The sequence below is a fragment of the Tachyglossus aculeatus genome, chromosome 12, assembly GCF_015852505.1.
Source record: "Tachyglossus aculeatus isolate mTacAcu1 chromosome 12, mTacAcu1.pri, whole genome shotgun sequence".
NCBI classification, from domain to species: Eukaryota; Metazoa; Chordata; class Mammalia; order Monotremata; family Tachyglossidae; genus Tachyglossus; species Tachyglossus aculeatus.
Window position 1 is genome coordinate 9,234,681 of NC_052077.1, and position 23,688 is coordinate 9,258,368.

General features: G+C 40.4%; 1 protein-coding gene across 17 annotated transcripts in view; it reads right to left on the reverse strand.

Annotated features, from left to right (window-relative positions):
- Window positions 1-23,688, reverse strand: part of CAMK2D (calcium/calmodulin dependent protein kinase II delta) — a 261,656-nt gene that overhangs the window by 104,672 nt on the left and 133,296 nt on the right. For all 17 annotated transcript variants that reach the window (XM_038755006.1, XM_038754999.1, XM_038755002.1 and 14 more), the window contains exon 4: window positions 14,919-14,973. In XM_038755006.1, coding sequence (XP_038610934.1) covers window positions 14,919-14,973 — 55 coding nt within the window. The remainder of the gene's footprint in view (window positions 1-14,918; window positions 14,974-23,688) is intronic.

Here is a 23,688-nt window from a genome sequence, read left to right on the forward strand (position 1 = left end):
TGTTTCCCTTCTTTCTGAAATTAGAGAAGCACGCAAGAATAAGGAAGGGAATGAGTGCTCATTTCAGACAAAATTCCCTTGGTCTCGTTTCTTGGATTAAGAGTTACCTTAATGTACTGGGATCATTATACCCTTACATATCCCAGGCAAGATTACATATTAATAAAAGACAATGAGTAGCTTCTCTCCTGCTCCGAAAGAGATCTGGGGAAAGAGTTAAGCTGTTTACTTGTAGTTCAGTAACTAGAGGCTGTGTGTGCTCAGTTCAGAATTTGTCAAATTTTTCCCATTTCAGGTTAACTGCAGTCAGTCACACTACAGAGTTCAGCCAAAATCCACTGGGACCTGAATTATCTGGAGTGGACACTGAATCAGCCAAAGTAATGACAAAACTGTCAAATCTCCACTTCACTTCACAAACCCAGGGTAGTTTTGTAGAAAACTGCTTGAGCATTCTAAATACCTTCTACACTTTAAGCACCTCATGGACAGGGAATATGTCTACCAACTCTGTGTTATTGTACTCTCCCAAGAGCTTAGTGCAGTGTCCTGCACATATTAAGTGCCCAGAATATACCATTGACTGATTGATCCTATATTTCACAACTTCACCGTGTTCCATCAACTTCCTATATATACAGACCCACTTACACACTCAGTTAACGTGTGGTGTGTTAGATCTCCAGACAAACAATTCTGGAAAGCTATCTGGTAAGTTTATCTTCTACAACCTTGTGTCACACTTCTACATTCATCCTTTTACAAAACTCTATACAATTTTTCAAGAATGGGTACAATATTTTCCTTGTGTTTTGAAGTCACTTCAGAGATCCCTGATTGTTGGTCTGCTCTGTGAACATCTGCTCATCAGTATTTGTTACAATAGTTATTAAATTGACAGAAACAGTTAACATTTCACTATGTATGTAATGAATCCATCAACCAATGGTCTTTGAGTGCTTACTGTGTACTGTACTAAGTGCCTGGGAGTGCACAATATGAGTCACAAGACCCATGAATTTACAATCCAGAGTAGGAGACAGGCAGCAAAATTAATTATGGATGTGTACATAAGTGCCGTGGGGCTCAGGGTGGGGTGGATATAAAGTGTTTAAATGAAGAAATGTAATTTCTGAATTTTCACTAGAGACAAAGCCCTCCAGGATCATATGCCATAGTTATTTTGTTAAGGGCAAGGTACATGTCTACTAATTTTGTTGTACTGTACTCTCCCAAGCGCTGAGTATAGCACTCTACACATAGTAAGCACTCAATACAATTAATTGATTTAGAACCACCTTTCCCATTACTGGATCTTTTTACAACCCTCCTTAAAGCTAAAAACTCACAATGCCATAGGCTTTAAAACACCGGTTCTCTTATTCATGCTCATATTCTCTAAATGTTTCAGATCTTCTAAGTGTCAGGCACGGATTCTCTTAGAAAAGGTCAGGATCTTCAAGAACATGACTCTAAAATATAAAATGCTGGATGACGCAGCTTACCCAGATCACTTGTTTTCTTTGTCCACTGGAAACTCTTGTAAAACCTTTGTTTCTGCCCCCGAAAGTGCCCTTCAATATGTCAAAGTTTCTTGAAAGCCTCAAGTTGCTTTTTTTGTGGCGAGAGCTCAGAAACAAACAACAGTGGCTTTCTTTCTCAAGCTTGAAAACAAAGACTGTGACTGCAGCAGAAACAATGAAGGCGGCATGCTTCGGACGGTTTCAATCTGGACAGTTTCTGAGTATCCGAAAGGGATATGAGTGATGAGAAAGTGATAGAGCAGCAGCATGGCCTCATGGATAGAGCACAGGGCTGGGAATCAGAAGGACCTGGGTTCTAATCCCAGCTATACCACTTGTCTGCTGTGACCTTGGGCAAATCACTTCACTTCTCTGTGACTCAGTTACTTTATCTGTAAATTGGGGATTAAGACTGTGAGCCCCATATGGGACAGGGACTGTCTCCAACCTGATTATCTTGTATCTACCCCAGCTCTTAGAACAGTTTCTGGCACACAGTAAGCACTTAAAATGTACACAGAAATAATTATTGTCATTATTATAGGGCAAAAGGCTTCTTCTGCCAAAGATAACTACAGGGATGACAGGAGTGATGGTACGGTTCCTCAAGATTTTGTGCCCTGCTTGAATTAAAGTGAAAAAAGTCACCACACCCCAAAACAAAGAGACCTAAAATCCACCGGCTAGAATTAGGCAGGAAAAAGGATAGGAAAAAAAAGTTATATTCATATTTAAAGACAAGAGACTACAGGAATCTAGATTCATTCAATTCATTCATTCAATCATATTTACTGAGCGCATACTGTGTACAGAGCACTGTACTAAGCACTTAAGAAGTACAAGTTGGCAACATATACAGATGGTCCCTACCCAACAACGGGCTCACATTGAAACACTTTTTGATGTTTTAGAAGCATTTATTACTGAAAACATGACAGTGTAGTGATGTACCACAAAGTACACAGCTTTTCTTTGTGATAGGATGAATTTGATAAGAACACACAAAAGTTAAGTCAGAACAGTAGTCTATCCAATCCAGTTTTCTGACTCGGAGAGTGGCAAGAGAATGCTTGGAGGAAATGTAAGATGATCACACTTTTGGCATCCATTCTACTGTCAAGAAACGGACCATCTAAAACTTCAAACTTTTCCCCTCTACATTCATAACTCTTACGAAGTTAGAACTTTTCTCAAATATATAAATACCAATATGGAAAACAAAACATTACATTTCTTGGTCACTCTAGAACATGCTAAATAGGTAGTGAGCTTCAGGAAGCATCGTGGCCTAGTGAATAGTGTACAGGCCTGTGAGTCAGAAGGACCTGGGTTCTAATCCCAGCTCTGCCATTTTCCTGCTGTGTGACCTTGGGCAAGTCACTTCATTTCTCTGGGTCTCAGTTACATTACCTGTAAAATGGTTATTTAGATTGTGAGCTTATGTGGGATACGGACTGTGTCCAACACAGTTTGCTTGTATCAACCCCAGGGCTTAGTATGGTTCCTGGCACATAATAAGTGCTTAACAAATACCACAATTGTTATTATTATTTAAAACATCGAAATCATGGCATTTTCATTACCACCAAAGAACCTCCTAAGAACCAAACATTGCAAATTCACCAAGACAGCACAGAAGATTGAGTCTCCTGAGGCACAGGCATGCAAATGGCCTCTCGCCCCAAAACTTCAGGTACAGCAGAAAATGGATGAGTTGATGGGATAGGAAATATACTGAAAGTAGACAGATGCTGACTGATGTTAGAAAACAAGTAGCATCTGAGATTTTGGAAAGCTCCTTGTAGGCAGAGAACATGACTACCAATTCTGTTGTACTGTACTCTCCCAAGTGCTACAGCATGGTGCTGTGCACACAGAGAGCACTCAATGAATACCACTGATTGGAAATGGTAAACTCGCCGAGATTTACTTATGCGCCACATTACCATATCTGTAAGCAATACAGCTAATAAAAAGGAAACTCCACACACCGCTTTCAAGAAGTAGCAGAACTAAAGGTCAGAAATAAATATTACTTGACAATGGCAATACTTCAAGACTCTTTTAGAGGGAGAAATCAATTATCAAAATTATCGGATGTGGAGTGTGTTGATTTGATGTAATCTGGTGGCAAATTCATTTGCAATTAATTCCAGACCATTTTAGCCAAGAAAAGACTCAGTTGACTTCTACAAAGCAACAAAGCCTACATTGTGAGCTCTATTCAATACAATTATTCATTCAATTATATCTATTTAGCACTTTGACATATAAGTCTTTGTTTCATTAATGTAGTCAAAGTACCCTTTTGCCTCTATCATGAAAATACGGCAGTGGTGCATTGAAGTTACATTTCCAATATAGGGATTCAGGCTTCATTTTTTTTTTTTAACTACAAGTTCTGTGAAACCTAAAAAAACTGTAAAAGTTTCAAGAAACCCAGATGCCCTCAGGGGTCTCCCATAGCTTTATAAGAGGCAATCAAATGGTGCAGAGACATCGTCCAAAAGCCAGTTTCACATCAATGCATGAAAATTACCAAGGCATAGAAATGAACAAGAAAAGGGTACTTTGGAATCTGAGACAATTATCTATGACTAATTCTAAAGAAGCCATCAGATACCGATTCACCACAAAGGGTCTTGTACCCAGTGTAGGATGCAAACTGAAGATACAGGGCTCATGAGATATAGTAGTATTTAATTCCACACAGTCTCAAAGCAGCCCTTAAGAGAAAGGAACAGGGGTGTGTGGGTGGAATGATAGCATTATACTGGAGTTGAGCACTATAATGAAAAACAGAAGGCAAGTGTGTGGTTTACCTTCCTCACAAAATTCCTTTTGTGAGAAGGGCAGCAGAGTGGATACTTCGTGTCCATTAAAAAAAGGATGGCAAGTCAGAGTGCTTTAATAAGTTGTGTGCTGCAAATGCAATGGAGCTCCTATCTTCTTAGTCAATTTCTAATCAGCAATTCACTGAAGTGCATTGGAACTGATAAGTTTCTAAATTGGGTGAAAGATTTAAAGCTGCACTTTTCACTGTAGCTTGGACAGAACTTCTAACCCCACAGTCTCCAACTCGATCACAATTTCAAAGTAGTTAGAGCCTTCATTCACTTCTAGTCAGAAAAGTAGGAAGTTTATTTTGACCCAAAGATTCATTTTTTCCATCTTCTGAAAGGCAAATCAGCATTTTCGGCTCTTACAGAAACGTTGGGATTTCTTCCCTGAGATTTTTCTCTCCTTCAGTCCTGCCAAATGAAATATTTCCCAGGATGCAGAGACTAGTTTCAAATTGTCGCAATGCTGTTTTAAAGTACTTTTGCCTAGGCCTGCTGGCTTTCTCCCGATAGAGATTTTTGCCTTCACTTTGTCGTCAATTTGTCCACAGATCATCTTAAAATGACTAATTTAAGTACGTATATTATCTCCGCAACATAAAGAGGCGAGGCATGAAACTGAAATCTGTTTCATGGTAGCAAGGAAGTGTAATTACTGGGTAAACAGCAAAGATGGTAAGGTTCTGTAATGCAGAAATGAATGCCTCATTCAACAGTAGCATATGAAGTGACCCTAGCCCAAGGCTTTATATGCAGTTGAAGAGGGCACAGAGAGATTCTGTTTGCCAGCACTTTTCATTACCCAACCACACAGTCAACCAGTGTGTGTCACTGGCTATGGGAAGATTGAGGGGGGGAAATAAAATGGCAAAGGGCAATCCCTCACCAATTCTGGGAAATAATGCTAGTGCAAGACCTAACAAAATAAGCCTGAAAGTTAGAGGAACTCAGTTCTAATACCAGTTCTGCCACTTTCCTGCTGTGAGACCTCAACCAAGTCACTTAACGAGTCTGTGCCTCAGTTTCTTTATCTGTAAAATTGGGGTTCAATACCTGTGCTTCCTCCTACTTACACCATGAGTCCCATTTGGGATGGGGACAGTGTCCAATCTGATTATCTTATATCTACCCCAGTACTTAGCATACAGTAAGTGCTTAATGACTATCACAATTATTCTTTGAATACTAGTGGGAGAGCTAAAGTCCTATGCAAGCAGGTTGTGAAGACAGAGCTTTCATCACTGAGGAGAAAGTCACCTTTTGTGACAGTGTCTCTAGACTGTAAGCTCCTTTTTTTTTCCTGTGGTATTTATTAAGCACTTGCAATGTGTCAGGCACTGTACTAAGCACTGGATTGGATACAAGCTAATCAAGTTGTATACAGTCCCTGTCCCATGTGTGGCTCACAGTCTAAATCCCCATTTTACAGATGAGCAAACTGAGGCAAAGAGAAGTTAAGTGACTTGCCCAAAGTTACACAGCAGCCACGAGACAGAGCCGGGATTAGAATCCAGTTCCTTCTGACCAGCAAGCTCATGCTCTATCCCCTAGACCATGCTCTTTCTCCTTGTGGGAAGGGATCAAGTCTACCAATTTTATTGTATTGTACTTTCTCCAAGTACTTAGTACAGGGCTCTGTACACAGAAATGCTCAATAAATACCACTGACTGATTGATTGATAGGCATAGTATCCTGAAGCAGGCAACAGTTACTCACATGTAGCTGGGCTAGAGAAGGGGCTCTTCACCCAATCCAAGTTCCAGAAGGATAATGACTGGGGGTGAGATGACCTTAAGATATTAAAACTCTATTTCTGAATATTAATGGAAAGAGTGCCTGGTGCTGCAACTAGCACCTTAACTGTACACTAAAATTTAGTTTGGCCATGTTTAAATTTGGAAGGGACTCTTAGATGTGTCTCAGTCTCCTCAGCCTCACTTTCACCCATGGATAGTGATCTCCATCAATAGTAAAATCTTTAAATATGAACAGTTGTGCAGATTTCACTCTCACAACCACACAAACATACACAAACACACCACTTTTGCATGGTTGCAAGGTGAAAATTATCACTGACTTTATCTTATGGTCTCTGACATTTCCCTCATTAGAGGAGCAGTGTGGCTCAGTGGAAAGAGCCCGGGCTTTGGAGTCAGAGGTCATGGGTTCAAATCCCGGCTCTGTCAATTCTCAGCTGTGTGACTCTGGAAAGTCACTTAACTTCTCTGTGCCTCAGTTACCTCATCTGTAAAATGGGGATGAAGACTGTGAGCCCCCTGTGGGACAACCTGATTATCTTGTATCCCCCAGCACTTAGAACAGTACTTTGCAGATAGTAAGTGCTTAATAAATGCCATCATTATTATTAAACTTCAAGCTTCTTGAGGGCATGTAGGCTTTGCTTCTGTGGCATTCTCCCAAATTGTCAGGACAATATTCTGTACTCAGTAAAGGCTCAAAAAATAGCACTGACTGACTGAAATAATGAAAGATTGGGGACCGCTCCGAAGACTTTCAACTGAAATTCAGCACAGTAGAGTTAAAACACAACAGGTGATCTTACGTAGGCATGTACGTGATGCCATAAGTGGTCTAGTGCCTGCGAGACTGGTTGCCCAAGAAGCCGGTGGCTACACTCTTCCCTCAACTCAGGCTGCTTGAACTCCTGTGAATTCCCAAATTCCTCTTAGGTAGAACTAGGGTAGGAAGACAGACCGCCAGAGAACAAAAAGCTAAAGTGCTCTCTGAGATCTGGCTATCTGCTGGGGTGAGTTGGGAGCCCTGGCTAATGATACAAAGCTCAATCAACGCTTGTGAGAGTAAACTATAGTTGGTAGACAAAATTATTTCCCATTAAGGAGCTAACAGCCGATGGAGAAGCAGCACTTCTGACTCCCAAAGCACTCATCCCAACAGCTGGCACCAAGGTTGTTACCAGCATTAGGTTGTTGCTTAAACTTAGGCTTGCACCTATGCAGTTTTGGAGCCAAAATGTATTTTCAACTAAAAAGTTACCACCCTGCAAACACTCCTATTCTGGAGAAAAAAAGGGTAATAGGTCTCCATGCAAAATTATATTTAATCAATCAACCAGCGTGACTCAGTGGAAAGAGCACAGGCTTGGGAGTCAGAGGTCCTGGGTTCTAATCCCGGCTCCGCCACTTGCCTGCTGTGTGACTTTGGGCAAGTCACTTTACTTCTCTGGGCCTCAGTGACCTCATCTGTAAAATGGGGATTAAGACTGTGAGTCCCATATGGAACAACCTGATTACCTTGTATCCCCCCCAGCACTTAGAATAGTGCTTGGCACATAGTAAGTGCTTAACAAATGCCATCATTATTATTATTATTTATCAATCATATTTATTGAGCACTTGCTATGTGCAGAGCACCGTACTAAGTGCTTGGAAGCATTCAATACAATAGAATTAGTAGACACATTCCCTAGCCACAATGAGCTTATAGTCTAGAGAGGGAAACAGACATTAATATGAATAAACATTTCATAATATATGATATAAAGATAATTTAAAGAGCAGAGTGTGTGGGCTGGGCTGTAGTAGGAGATTTGTGAGGGGAGATAGGATGGGGCAAGCTGATTGAGTACTTAAAGCATTCATTTATTGTTAACTGTGGGTTCAGCACTGTACTAAACATTTGGGAGGGTACAATGCAACAGAATTGGTAGACATGCACCCTGCCCTCAAGGAGTGTTAGAGGGGGAGACAAATACTACACTAAATTTCAGACAGGGAAAATGGCAGTGTATAAGAACACACACATAAGTGCTGTGAGGCTGGAGGGGGGATGAGTATTAAGTGCTTAAGAGGTACAGACCCAAGTTCATAGGCAACTCAGAATGAAGGGTGAATAGGGGAGCTGAGGGTTTAGTCACAAAGGCTGAAACTGGGGAGAACAGTGGTCTGCCACATATGAATGGAGAGGAGTTCCAGGACAGAGGGAGGGCAGAGACAAGGGATCACTGGAGAGGCAGATGAGATCAGGATACAGTGAGTAGGTTAACATCAGCAGAACAAAGTGTGCAGGCTAGGTTCAAGTAAATCAGTGAGGTAAAATAGGAGGGGGAGAGGTGACTGAGTAGCCTAAAGTTGCTGGTAAGGAGTTCCTGTTCGATGTAGAGATGGATGGGAAACAGAGGTTTTGGAGGAGTGGGGAGATGTGAACTGAATTTCTGAGAAAAATGATCTGAGCAGCAGAGTGAAGTTTGGACAGGAGAGGGGAGAGGCTGGAACAAGGAGCTCTGCTAGGCAGCTGGTGCAGTAGTCAAGACTGGATATGACAGGTGCTGGGATCAGTATGGTAATGGTTTGGAGGGAGAAGAAGGGGTAGGTTCCAGAGATGTTGTGACAGCAGAAACAACAGGATCTGATGACAGACCGAACGTGATGATTTAATGAGAGAGATAAGTTGAGAATAATGCCAAGGCTATAGACCTAAGAGACAGGGAATATGGTGGCGTTCTATATGGTGAAGAGAAATTCCACAGAAGACAGGATTTGGGTGGGAAGATGAGGATTCTGTGGAACATCCAAGTAGAAGGCAGTTGGAAATGCAAGACTGCAAGGAAGGGGAGAGGTCAGGGCTGGAGAGGTATATTTGGGCATGATCCATGAAGAAGACATGGGACTAAATGAGTTCTCCAAGGGAATGGGAGAGGATGGAGAATAGAAATGGGCCCAGAGCTGAACCTTGAAGAACCCCCAGAGAGGGGGAGGAATTGCCTAATAGACTGAAAAGAAGCAGCCAGAAAGACAGGAGAACCAGCATGGCCAAGTGGAAAGAGCATGGGTCCAGGAGTCAGAGGACCTGGGTTCTGATCCCGGCTCTGCCACTTTTCTGCTGTGTGAACTTGGGTATGTCACTTAACTTCTCTGTGTCTCAGTTACCTCAACTACATTGGGGATTAAGACTGTGAGTACCTTAAGGGATAAGGACTGCATCCAACCTGATTCGCTTGTATATACCCCAGCACTTAGTATAGTGTCTGCATATAGTAAGTGTAAGTGCTTAAATATCATAAAACACAAAGCCAAAAAAAAACCCAGGCGAGGACTGTGTCAGTGAAGCTAAGCTTAGAAAATGTTTCCAGTAAAAATGGGGGAGCCACAATGTTGAAGGCAGCTAAGTTGTCAAGTAGCGAAAGGAAGAAGTAGAACCCACTGGATTTGACAAGAACACATTATGTTGATGATGATAATGATAAAAATCATTATTAATCAACTGCAAAATGGAGATTAAATCCTATTCCTTCCCACTTAGACTGTGAAGTCCAGGTGGAACACTGTGTCCAACCTGATTAACAAATACAACAATAATCATCATCATCACTATCATAAATACTTTGATTTGTACTGCATCTATCTTCCAAATAATGTCTGCATCGATTAATTTTTTTTCCAGCTCACATTGGGGATTGGAGGGTGGCTGAGGTGGGAGGGAAGAGAATGGGCAGGAATTTTTCTCTCACAGTTAGAGAGGGGGAGATGAGGAAACCAGACACCAGGAGGTGACGTGACTAGCTCCAAGTCAGCCACCAGGCCAGTGACAGAGGTAGGACTATAACTTAGGTCTTCGGACTCTCAAATGTTGGCTTCTACAAAAGCACTGAACAACAACAACAAAAAATCACAAGTCTGGCTTTTGCCAGGGATCTTTTCTTGGTGGAGGGGCCGGGGAGAAGGTGGGTATGAATACACAGTGAGGAGAGGATTAATCTTAGCATAGTGCTCTGCACAAAGAAAGCACTCAATAAATATGATTCAATGAATGAATCTAATTTAACTGTGGTATTTGTTATGTGCTTACTATTTCCAAGCACTGTACTAAGCGCTGTGGCAAATACAAGCAAATAGGGTTGGACACAGTTCCTGTACCATGAGGGGCTCACCATCTCAATCCCATTTTAGAGAGGTAATTGAGGCATAGAAAAGTGAAATGACCTGCCCAAGGTCACACAGCAGACAAGGCAGATCTGGCATTATTCATTCAATTGTATTTATTGAGCGCTTACTGTGTGCTGAGCACTGTACTAAGCTCTTCGTACAAATTGGCAACATATAGAGACGGTCCCTTCCCACCAATGGGCTCACAGTCTAGAATTAGACTAGAATTGGAATTGGAGGCCTTCCCAGACTGAGCCCCATCCTTCCTCTGCCCCTCTTACCTCCTTCCCCTCCCCACAGCACCTATATATATGTTTGTATGTATTTATTACTCTACTTATTTATTTATTTTATTTGTACATATTTATTCTATTTATTTTATTTTGTTAATATGTTTTGTTTTGTTCTCTGTCTCCCCCTTCTCGACTGTGAGCCCACTGTTGGGTAGGGACCATCTCTCTATGTTGCCAACTAGTACAGTGCTCTGCACACAGTAAGCACTCAATAAATACAATTGAATGAATGAATGAATGAATTAGAACCCAGAATTAGAACCCAGGACCTTCCAACTTCCAGACCCATGCTCTATCTACTACACCATGCTGCTTTTCTGCACACAGGACCTTAATGGAAGCTTGTCAAAATGGAGAAAATACATAGGACTCCTGTGAAAGACTGCTCATCTAGGCATAAGCAAGGAATTCTGCAATAATTTTGTAGATCTACTGTTTCACAGTCATTGGGAAACTTTCCATGTAACTCAATATTGCCGTCCTATTTAAATAAACTAATCCTGCCAAAACTTTAACAAAACTAAAAACAGAACTTCATAATGAAATCCCGACATGATCATGCCCTCTAAGGAGGAGGAAGAGAACAAGATTTTAAGAGTTCAACTCTTTCTGAAAATTCAATGGACTGCACGGTTATGTATTAATCTGAGTAAATATTTGAAGAGCCATGGGAAAATAAATATTTTCTGAGTCATATTAACATTGTTCTCTCCATTCTCTATCACACATAGGTGCAGTCTCCAAGGAGATGAAAACCACTACTAATGTGCCCGCTAATCCTAGGAGCAAGCCCTACTACTTTCTACTTTCCTGACAGGAGATTCATTAGTGGTTGATAGAATTAAGGAGCTCTTGAGCCTACTTCTCCAGCTGACCAGAGGAAAGCATATGATATAAGATCACAGAGTTCCCTTTGGGGGAACTAGGGAGGCCATAGAAAAAATACTTCTAGTCTCTGTGCTGGAAAAAGGGGACTTTGATAGGTTTCACAACTTAAAGAGGGCTGATGGGGACCACTGCTTCTAGGGCTGCCCACCCACCCAGGAAATCTCAGGAAAAGCAGAAACAGCCTTGGCAGGGAATGGAAGGTCGAGATCATGCCCTCAAGGGAGCAAACAAGCTCCAGCCATGCATGCCTACATTTGCTTGTATCCATCCCCGTGCTTAACAGAGTGCCTGGCATTTACAAAGCGCTTAACAAATACCATAATTATTATTACTATTATCAGCAGCAGCAGCTCTGGTAACCTGCTTGCATACAGTCTCCTCCCACTTCTGGCTCTGTAATGCTATAACATGGAGTTATTTTGTTACAGCTAGTTTTGAAAGTCCCTTCCTCTGAGCTCCCAAGGGTATTGTGTGCTACCTAAATAAGTCAACTGTACCCAGAGTGATTTGTGACCACAGGGGAGAAGGTGCTTCTACTCAAATAAAGAAAAAAAACCAACAGAAATAGCAAGAGGAAACTTTTTTCTTGAGGGTAGCCAGGGATTGCTGTTTTCCCTTTCTGAAATGGAATAATCATTTGAAGAAGCCCCAGTGCAACTATAAAACAGTTTCCTATTACACTCTGAGCATTTGAAATTCCACAGGAAGAATGTACAAGCAAACTGGTGCCAAAACCATCACAAAGAGGACAAACCCAAAGAGCAATCCTTCTTTAGGAGCTCAAATTCAATTGCTTTATCTAAATAAATACTAACTTGCTAATAGCCTCAACACAAATTATCTGGACACAGCTATAATAATAATTATGATAATAATTATGATAATATTTGTTGAGTGCTTACGATGTGGCAAGCACTGTATTAAGTGCTGGGGTAGATTCAAGGTAATCAGATCAGACACAGTTTCTGTCCCACACTGGGCTCACAGTTTTAGGGGAAGGGAGAACAGTCAGTCAATCAGTGGTACTTGTTGAATGCTTACTGTGTGCGGGGCACCATATTAAGCACTTAGAAAAGATCTCAGAGAACAGGTATTTAATCCCCAGTTTATTCATTCATTCATTCATTCAATCGTATTTATTGAGCGCTTACTGTGTGCAGAGCACTGTACTAAGCGCTTGGGAAGTACAAGTTGGCAACATATAGAGACTTTTTCCTACACAACAGCGGGCTCACAGTTTAGAAGGGGGAGACAGATGACAAAATGGAACTTGTTAAGCGCTTACTATGTGCCATTCATTCATTCATTCAATCGTATTTATTGAGCTCTTACTGTGTGCAGATTCTTCTGTCTGTCTGGACACGTGGTTGCACGCACACATGCAGGTGGCTTCAATCAATCCATCAACAGCATTTATTCAGTGCTTACTGTATGCAGGGCACTGTATTAAGTGCTTGGGAGTGTACAACATAACAACAGACACATTCTCTTCCCACTACAACCTTACAGTCTAGACGGGGAGACAGACTTTAATACAAATGATTACATTATGGGTATGCGCACAAGTGCTGTGGAGCTGGAGGCTGGGGTGTTGAATAAAGGGAGCAAGACAGGGTGATGCAAAGGGAGCTGGAAAAGGAAATGACGGTTTGGTCAGGGAAACCCTCTTGGAGGAAATGTGCCTTCAATAAGGCTTTGAAGGTTGGGAGAGTACCTGTCTAATGGATATGAAGAGGGAGGGTGTTCCAGGTCAAAGGCTGGATGTGGGCAAGAGTCTGGTGGTGAGATGGACGAGATCGAGGTACAGTGAGTAGGTACAGTGAGTAGAGAGGGAAGTGTTTGGGCTGGGTTGGAGTAGGAGAGTAGTAAAGTAAGATAGGAGGGGTTAGATAGGATGGGTTAGGTGATTTAGGTGATCGGCTTTAAGGCCGATGGTGAAGAGTTTCTGGTCGATGTAGAGGTGGATGGACAATCACTGGAGGTTCTTCAGTAGTGGGGAAACATGAACTGAACGTTTATGGATGAGGAACTTGAGGTATAAAGGAATTAGATGACTTGGTCACACAGCAGGCAAGTAGAGGAGCTGGGATTACGTTCCAGTTTCCTTGACTTCTAGGCCCAGGCTCTAATATTTAGATGATACTACCATTAGGCCTTTCTTCCTATTCCCAGGCTATCCAATCAGTACACAGTACTTTCCCCACACAGCTGCTAACCCAAGATTCAGTCAGGTATCTTCTTTAGTAAATATAGGATCTAATCTTTTAATACATGTTTCCTCTCAAGGTTCTGTCTTTTACATTATCCTTAAAGTAGCTGCATTGACAAAAACTACTTTAAACTGATGCTTCCCAATTTCAAGTTTTTTTTTATGAAAACCAAGGCATTTGTCCTCCCAAATCAGTAACCAAGAAAAATAATTCTGATGACTCTAAACTTGCCCTCATCTCTAAAAAGAAGAGTAGCTACTTTCTGCTTTATGTGATAACATTTTCAAATTTATAGTCTCCTGGCTCAAAATACATTCAGTTCTGCTGTGATGAATGTTTCTTAGATATTAGTGTTTTGTGTGGTACACTAAACACAGTATATGCTCAGTTGATAACATGATGGAAGAATTAGGAAATGTTCTTCTCAAAATATATGCCTGTTCTGAGTATAGCATGCAAGTTGGCACAAGTAGATATGGTATAGAAAGGGGGATGTGCTGTGGTGTGGTGTGGTGTGGTGTGGTGTGTGTGTGATGTCAATTGAAGTGTGAGTTTCCTATGTTTTGTACTGTATGTTACGCAGGGTTTCCTTGTGTTTTCGCAATTTTACAGTAATTATTACAATAAAATAGAGCAATGATATAAAAGCATTCTGCTAATGCTGGACATCAAAGTAAAACAGAAATTGGTACTTGAAAGAACTTCCATGGTGGTATCTCTGAACCAAGTAACAGCCAATACTGAATCAATTGCTACTAAAATGCAATTTTCTCATAACACTGAGCTTAGTCAAGAACACGAACCCTGCATATTATGAAAATTTTCTTGTATTGAATAGTCTGTTATTAGCTTACATTAGAAACTTTTATCCTGTGAAATTTCATTCCTTCTGCATCCTGAAGAAATTGTATTGCTAGTAAAAATTATGGAGTGACTACTGTTGTACAGTTTCAAAAGTGCTTCACACACTATAGAATAAATTCTACCTAGATCAATTAATTGGCATGGAATTTGTTACTATGTGAACAAGAGATAAAAGTATGGGGAAAAATATTGCTCACTTGACTAATATCAATGATCAACTACATTTGTTCAATGAACCAATGGTATTTACTGCATGCTTACTGATCAAAGCATTGTACCAAGTGCCTGGGAAAGTTCAGTGCTATTAATACTAAAAAGCTATCCCAAGCTATCCAAAAAGCAAGACTGTTTCCACAAGCTACTGTAAGCCATTATACATCCAATTTATGTACTTACAAATCGAAGACTAGGTAATGGAATCCTTCCTCTGATATGCTGTCATGGAGTCGCACTGTGAAAAATAAGATGACATAGGTTTATATTGAAAATAGAAGCAGGTAAAATATGTATTACGCTACATGCCCATAATGCTGTGAACTTCAAAAGTGTGGAGGATGAGTTGCAAACTGTACATGAGAGAAAGGAATCAAGCAATCAAGCAATCAATCATATTTATTGAGAGCTTAGTGTGTACACAGCACTGTACTAAGCACTTTGGTAATCTAATAGACACTCATTAGGTGGCACTCAAAGGGAAAGAGGGTCAAGATGTTTGCCAGAGGGCCTGTTATTATTATTATTGATTTTTTTAAGCACTTACTATGCATGAAACACTATCCTAAATGCTGGGGTGGTCACAAGATAATCAGGTTGGACACCGTCCCTAATCCATATGGAGCTCAGAGTTTTAACCTCTATTATACAGATGAGGTAACTGGAGCACAGAGAATTTAATGACATGCCCAAGGTCACAAGTGGCAGAACCAGGATTAGACCTACAGATGGGTTGGGTGCCTAAAGAAGGGGGGGTGGATGAGTATGTGGGTTTGCCTCAGAAAGCAGGTGGCAGAAAGCAGTTCTGTACAGCATTAGCTCCAATATAATGAAGCTACTTGGCTTAGTGGAAAAAGTACATGCCTGGGACTCAGAAAACCTGGGCTCTAATTTCAGCTCCACAACTTGCCTGCTGTGTGACCTTGGGCAAATCACGTTAACTCCTCTGTCTCAGTTTCCTCAATAATAAAATGCAGATGCAATACTTGTTCTTCCTCTTTCTTAGAGTGTGAGCCCCATGTGGGACAGAAATTGTTTCCAACCTCATTACCTTGTATCTCCTCCAACACTTAGAACAATGCCTGACCCAAAGTGAATGCTTAACAAGTATCATGAAAATACTGATTATGATAAAGTAGGCATTCACCCAGGAAATCTGCTGGTGAGGGAGCATGTAGGTAATGTGATCTTCAGAACTCCTTAGTTGAAGGAACTATTTGGTGAGTTTAAAAAGACAGGACATTTAGATACAGGGTGTGGCATGAAAAAAATTTACTGAACCAAGGTTAAAAACATAACAGTTTTTTTCCTAGAACCACCAACAGGGAAACTCATCCCCCAGTGACACCCAGCACGTCAGCCCTTTACAAGAATACTGTGTCCTGTTCAGGATTCCATGACATGTGAGGGCAGTGAAGATTCTGAAGAAAATAACGATTAAGAGCTATGAAAATCAAATGTATAGAAAATCAACCATGAGTGAGGGCCTCAGGAGTTGGGATTGTTTGGTTTACTGAAGAAATGGTCTCAGGCTGGCCAGATGGATTACAATCCAGAGAACAATCAGCAGTTCTGCATGATAATCTTAAAAATTATGGCACTTGTTAAATGTTTACTGTGTGTCAAGCACTGTACTAAGCACTGGGGTAGGCACAAGATAATTAGGTTATACACAGTCCCTGTTCCACATGGGGCTGCATGTCTGAGTAGGAGGGAGTAGAATTCAATCCCTATTTTACAGATGAGGAAACTGAGATACAGAAAAGTTAAGTGACTTGCCCAAGGTGACATAGACAAGCAGCAGAGCTGGGATTAGAACCCAGAACCATGCTCTTTCCTTAAGGCCATGCTATTTCCTGCATTTTCCCCAAAGGCCAAAATAAGAAAATGATCTTAAATGGCAATGGGAAATTTAAGTTGGACAAAAGTAAGCATTTTCTGACAACAGGGGTTGTTAAATTACTGGAAGGCATTCATTGTAAGTATCTAATATTTTTGACAGATTCAAAAAAACAGGCAGATTTTCATCTGGATTATGTGAAATCTTGCCTAAGGAAGGGGGCGTATGAGAGGATTTCTTATACTCTGTGATTCTATTTCTCTTAAACTACGGAATTCTCCATTGCAGATGCTCTTAAGTGAGTTTCCTGATGCTCAAGACACAGCAGAACTGAATCCTAGGTCCAGCAGAAAAACACAGTTTAGAATTCTTGTGCAACCAGGCATTTTCATTCAGAAAGAACTCCAAAGTCCAGAGCAAACAGAGATGTAGCCTCGTTTTGGGGCAGAGCCTTGACAGAGCAAGGTATTGATTGCCTCTTCATGGGAAAACTACACCTTCAGCCTAAAAAATTAGATTTGCTAAGTATTCAGCATTATCACCAGAAATCTCAAGATCATCGACTACTGGTGGAACTGGGGGGGGGGGGGGGGGGGGGAGAGAGGACAGACGAAGAAGGAAGTTCCTTGAACCATCACCCAAGGGACAAAGACACAGTATTCAAAGGGCCCCCAAAATGGCAAGAAGTGTCAAAGTCAGCACTTCTGCATCACACCAAATTATTATCCAGGCCTCCCCACTCCCCCACAGTTAAAAAGCCTATTTTCTCATTAGATAATTAGCAATTTTCCCTTCAAAATGTTCTTTCTCCTCAATTATCAAGGCAATCAGAACATCTGCCCAAGCTCCACATCATTTCAACTTGGGTTCAAGAAGATAGGCAATGCTGAAGCATTATTTTAGCCTTATCTGTATTCAATTTTAGAAAGAAAAATAAGGGAAGCTGTCCTCTAAACTTTCCAAAGAAATGCTAATGCATTATTTCAGAATCTATCAGAGATGAAATACTATAGAATCTTCCTTAAAAGTAATAGATCAGGAGTTACACCAATTTTTCTTTTTATATCTTCAAACTTCTAGCACTGCCAGAAAAGATTCCAAGTGATTTGAAGCTCTCAGTAGTCTCAATTTAGAAAAATAAAATCTCCAAAAAGAGGATATTTGAGTTTGAATACCCTAGATATAATCTTTTATTTTATGATACAGTGAGCCAAAAGCAATTAGAGTAATAGCTGAACAGATAGCACCCGGATGGATATTACTAATGTATTTAGCCCTGCAGACTGTAAGCTCCTTGTGGGCAGGTATAGTGTCTATCCACACTGTAGTACTGTACTTTCCCAAGTGCTTAGCAGATGTTCTGTACATAGTAAACACTCAATAAATACCACTAATAGATTGATTGATCACTAGATACTTCACTTACAGACACCAAAAGAGTCTACTGCCTTAGACTCTGGACTGAATGTATCCCTCTACTAGGAGAATTCCATCCAAACTGCTGATGGAAACAGAGATGATCACAGACAATTCTCCAATTATTCATTCAGCAATTCAAAGTGTATCTCTTAGAAGAAAACGTACTTCTTGTAGCTTTTCATTACATGAATATAATTCCTAAGCAGTTAATTCTTAATTCCTTTCTTCCCATGGTCTAATATTTTATCCCAGTGTCATCTTTTTCTACCCTCTAATTCAACATCATTCCTACATTTAAACCAGCTCAGCACGGGGTCGCAGAGCCAGGCAACACATCGGTCCTAGTGAGTACCGATTCTGACAAAACTAATTCATTTTAATGATAACAACTGTGCTGAGACAGAGATTATTTAATGTAGAGAAAGGCAAAACTAGGCTAATCACCTACAAAATCTATGCAAAACAGTAGCTTTGCTCGAGGTAAAAAAAAAGTAGAATAGCTGCCTGATACAAAATAGAAAAAAAAATTATTTGGTTTGTCAGATGTAATAATAATCAGAGGGAAGTGGGAGCAAAATCAGAAGAGTCAGGAAAAATAATGTTTGGTGAACATTATTCATAGACACAAAAAGAAAATCCAGTTTGGCTGGAGCCTTTCTGCCCCCAAGGATTTAATGCTGTGGGAGCAGTGTAGAGAACTAACTTTAATGACTTGAGACAAAAACACGCTAACTGCAAACTCTATATATCACTTTATCCTGCATGGACATAAGTGGCATAGTTTCCACGTTCCCATTGCTACACACAACAAAACAAAAGAATTGACTCACAGTTGAAAAAATTCAAAGTAAATGACAGAACATGGAGGAGAGAGAGGAGTGAAAAATTAACTGGCTGGAAATGGCAGCTTTTAAAGTAACTACTGAAAATCTTCAATTTAACTCTCAGAGGCTGAGAGATGAACTAAAAACTCATCCTTTCTCCAGTACAACTACAAAAATCAGAATTGCTCAACTGCACTAACACACGAAAGCTCACCTCACACCTAGCTTGCATCGTGAATTCTATAGATTGAAAGGCCTTCAGACTATTTCAATTAATCACCTTTTCCCACTACTCTGAGTAAACTCAGCCACGAGGAGAGCAGTTTCATCATTCCTAATCCAATTTTGTATTTTAGTACCATCTGGGAAAAGCACTGGCAAATTAGTCCAGCTCTTAGACAAAATGTTATTACCATCTTTCTTAACAATGAAATAGATCTTCATCCAAATAGGTCAAAAAGTTTATTGCCTAGGTTTGTATGTATCTGGAAAGAGTACTTCATTAAAAAAGAAAAAAAACTTCAGAAAATAAAAAAAAGGAATGAAAAGTTTTAGGATTCAATGAATTAATAATAGTACTTCTTAAGCACTTACTATATGCCAAGCACTGTTCCAGGACTAGGGTACATATACGTTAATTGGTTGGACATGGTCCCTATCTCACATGGGGCTCACAGTTCAAGTGGAAGGGAGAACAGGTACTGAATCCTCATTTTACAGAGAAAGTAACTGAAACACAGAAAAGTTAAGTGACTTGCCCAAGGTCACTCAGCAGGCAAGTGGCAGAGCCAGGATTGGAGACCAGGTCCTCTGACACCCAGGCCTGTGCTCTTTCCACTAGGTCACACAGTCTCAGCAGCAGGCATCCTGAAAATTTCCAACCTCTGCTCGATCCTCCCTTCAGCCAATGAAACAGATTAAATTTCTTCATTTCGGCTTAATGCCACGAGCCTCACTACACTTTCAGGCTACTGAGAATTACCACTTTGGCTGCTGCTTTACATGTTGGCTAAAGTACTAATTTTATTGGACTAAGATCAACAAAGCTATTCTGGATGTTTCCAATTTTACTTTTATGTTTTCCTTTTGGTGGCCTTGAAAAGTATAAACTCCATTACTGCACACAGAAAAATATTTACTCTCCCATGCTTAAAAGACCAGATTTCTTGTCAATCAGAAAAGAATGGGGCTGTGAAAGTGACTGAGCGAAGGTGTGGGGAAAATGAAAGCAGGAGAGAGAGGCAGAGAAGAAAGAGGAAGTAAAGGAGGAAGACATGACAAAATGACACCACCAAAACAGGTCCAATGAAAACTCTGCAATACAACTATTTGGAGCTAAGAAGAATATTTTCTCCTTTAGCACTGTTTTAGGGAGATTGGATGGTGAGACACACTCTAAATGATAATCCCATCTGTGCAAAACGAAAAAAAATCTTCATATGTACTCAATGTGGGTGCAGGATGAGTTCTGCTCTGATCTTTTTCAGCCACAAATAGGCCATAGATAGGATCTTAATATCCACAGAATATTCTATGAATGAGAAAAATAACACATATATTTATATCTCTGGGTTTCCACATGTATTAACTCTATTTTCATATTTATAGACATCTATATATGTAAAATACTTTGTTTATATAAATATAAAAATCTTCCTTTCTATTAACCACAAAAATCCACATGACAGCAGTAATTTTTTTAACACATCATAACAACAGACAAGAATAAAAATAATGCCTTGGAAATTGTAGATAGTAACTAGACTTTATTTGCTGGATTTTCTGGTAAACACAAATCTGGAAGGCACTCAGGAACATGCAGTATCCAAGAAACCTTCCATCATCAATACCACTGAGAAGCAGCATGGGCTACTGGAAAAAGTATGGGCGTGGGAAGCAGAGAATCTGGGTTCTAATCCCAGCTCCATTATTTGTCTGCCATATGACCTTGGACGAGCCACTAGCGTTTGCTTCAGTTACCTCATTTGTAAAATGGGAATTAATCAATCAATCAATATTTATTGAGCACTTACTGTGTGCAGAGCACTGTACTAAGCGCTTGAGAAGTACAAGTTGGCAACATATACAGTCCCTACCCAACAGTGGGCTCACAGTCTAAAAGGAGGAGACAGAGAACAAAACCACACTAACAAAATAAAATAAATAGAATAGATATGTACAAGTAAAATAAATAAATAAATAAATAAATAAATAAATAGACTAATAAATATGTAAAAACCCCACATGGGACATGGATTCAGTCCAACCTGATTAGTTGGTATCTATCCCAGTGCTTAGTACAGTGCCTGGCATATAGTAGGCACTTAACAGATAGTGTAATAAAACCAAAATCCTAAATGGGTTCCAAATTCCATCGCTCACCAGCCCAAACTGGCTTAGTAGCAACCACACATGCATTTCTAGACTGTGAGCCCGTTGTTGGGTAGGGATCTTCTCATATTCGTTGCCGACTTGTACTTCCCAAGCACTTAGTACAGTGCCCTGCACACAGTAAGCGCTCAATATGATTGAATGAATGAATGAATATGCACATTACTGTTATCACTTGGTGATAATCACCAATGGTCTAAACCAAGCATCAACTCTAAATGAGGTTCTATTCCTGTACTAAGTTTCCTCATATCCTATCAGTAAGGCCATAGCCAGCACTGAAGGGAAATTCCCTAAACAACTGAAAATCCAAGTAACAGTATCTCTCCCTCACCCTCCTCACCCCACCCAAAGCCACCCTGGCTCCCTGAGGAAGCAGACAGGACTGCTGGAGGCTGACTTTTCACCCCTTTTGGGCAGGGAACGTGACTACTAACTCTGCTGTATTCTCCCAAGCGCTTAGTACAGTGTTCTGCATACAGTAAATGCTCAATAAATACCACTGATCGACTGGTTGCCTGCCACCCTTCCATCAGGACCCAGAGCCACAGCCTACCTCATGCTAGCATTGTGTTGAAGCCTCGTCCGATCCTACCTAAGCACGCACACACGCACCCCACCCCCCAGCCAGAAGTAGCCCAGGCCCTATGCAGCCAAAAGAAAAAAGCCACTTGGAAATAAATTAAGCCCAAACAGGTGCACTGGCACTTATTCTCCAAACAGATGCATCATTCTGGACTGTTCCTCCTACCTTCCATCCCTGGTTCATACCCTGTGATCAAAAACGACCACCATAAGTTTCATCCATTTTATTTTCCCATCAGCAGGTAATTGCCTTCCACACTTGTAGTCAACTCGAACTGAGCCAGCCATCAGCCTTCACACCTCTCCCCCTCACTGTACACTAAAACTGCTGTAAGTCCATTTTCTTTCTAATCAGAATCTGCTCCAAAGCACAGCTGTAGCTCAGCCTTGACATAATGGACTGTGGGGGTATCAATAGCTAATGATTTCTAGGGAGTAACAATTTCAAATGACAAAGGGGATATCCATTTTGAGAGCAATAAAAATAAATAGCAACAATAACATTGCCAGGAAATGAAGGTGGGGCTACAAAGTGCCTTATATTAAAGAATGAAGGTGCTCCTTATTATTATAAATGTTATACATAAAAAATACAATTAATAGTGTCAATTTCTTGTAGGGGCTATTAGCAGTATACACCAGTTTTTGCTGGGCTGTCATCCTCGCCTTTACTTCACTGGGTAGAGCATGAATTTTAAATTGGAAACACTCACTTTCTGTAAAGGTGCTCAAAATCTTCACTAGCATAAGAAAATGAAGTTCAATATTATTAGACAGCTAAATTATTTCACCAATTTTGGCCTCCTTTAGTATTGGTGTTGGCTTCCCTTGATAAGCCCTAGGTAAGCCCAGCCCAGGTAATTTTGAAAGATACTCTGTAAGACTTTTTTCTCTACTATCTTTTCCATAGCCTATTTTTTTCTGTATCTTATCTGCTTTCCAAAATGTGAAAATTTGAATAATGTATCTAAAATCAAGGAGCTGACCAAATCTTTAATATGAAACAAAGTCAATCCTCAGTGGTGACATCTGAGTAAAATATAACCCTTTTAAAATGTGTACTAGCCAGTCATTTAGAGCCTGCAAAATGATCAATTTTTCTTTTGAATGATCGCTAAGATGACATTTTTTACCGATCCATTCTATAATTCTGATTCTATTCCAGCATTTAAATTTCTTTCTACTCATCCAAACTATTCTATTTCCATATCTACTTCTTTAAAATAATCTCTCCTCATTCCTTTTTGGCTTTCAACTGATTTACTTATTTCAGATGGCTGTTCCACTTCTCTCCTTTCCCCATTGTTCATTTCCATTTTCCCTGTCTTTTAGCCAACTCTGTGACAATTTCATCTGTGAGCAGTTACTTAAGCATTGGCTCTTAAGTTTTCTGGCTAACCACAGTAATGAAAAATGACAGTGGCACAACTGAAGCCATGAGAACTGAGAATGGTTCAAATGTAAAGGGTGCTGAGAGGTTATACTCCAGTGTGGAAAGACCACAGCCAGGAGACTCAATTTTAAGGTGTGGTTAGTGCATATTTAGCCTGCACTGGGAACTGGGCAATGGAAAGTGCCTACAGGTTCCCCCACCGGTAAGGAATATCAATTCTCTTCCCATACGAGGATGTACTTCATTCTATATAACACAAAGGTGGCTAGGTATGTTGGCACTATAGATATGATTGTGGTTATGCTATGTAGCTCTATCCAGAAATAGTAATAATAATAATAACTGTGGTATTTGTTACTATGTCAGGCACTGTACTAAGTGCTGATGTACTAAGCAACTCAGGTTGAACACGGTCCCTGTCACACGTGGGGCTCAGTCTCAATTCTTCTAGACTGTGAGCCCGTTGTTGGGTAGGGACCGTCTCTATGTTGCCAACTTGTA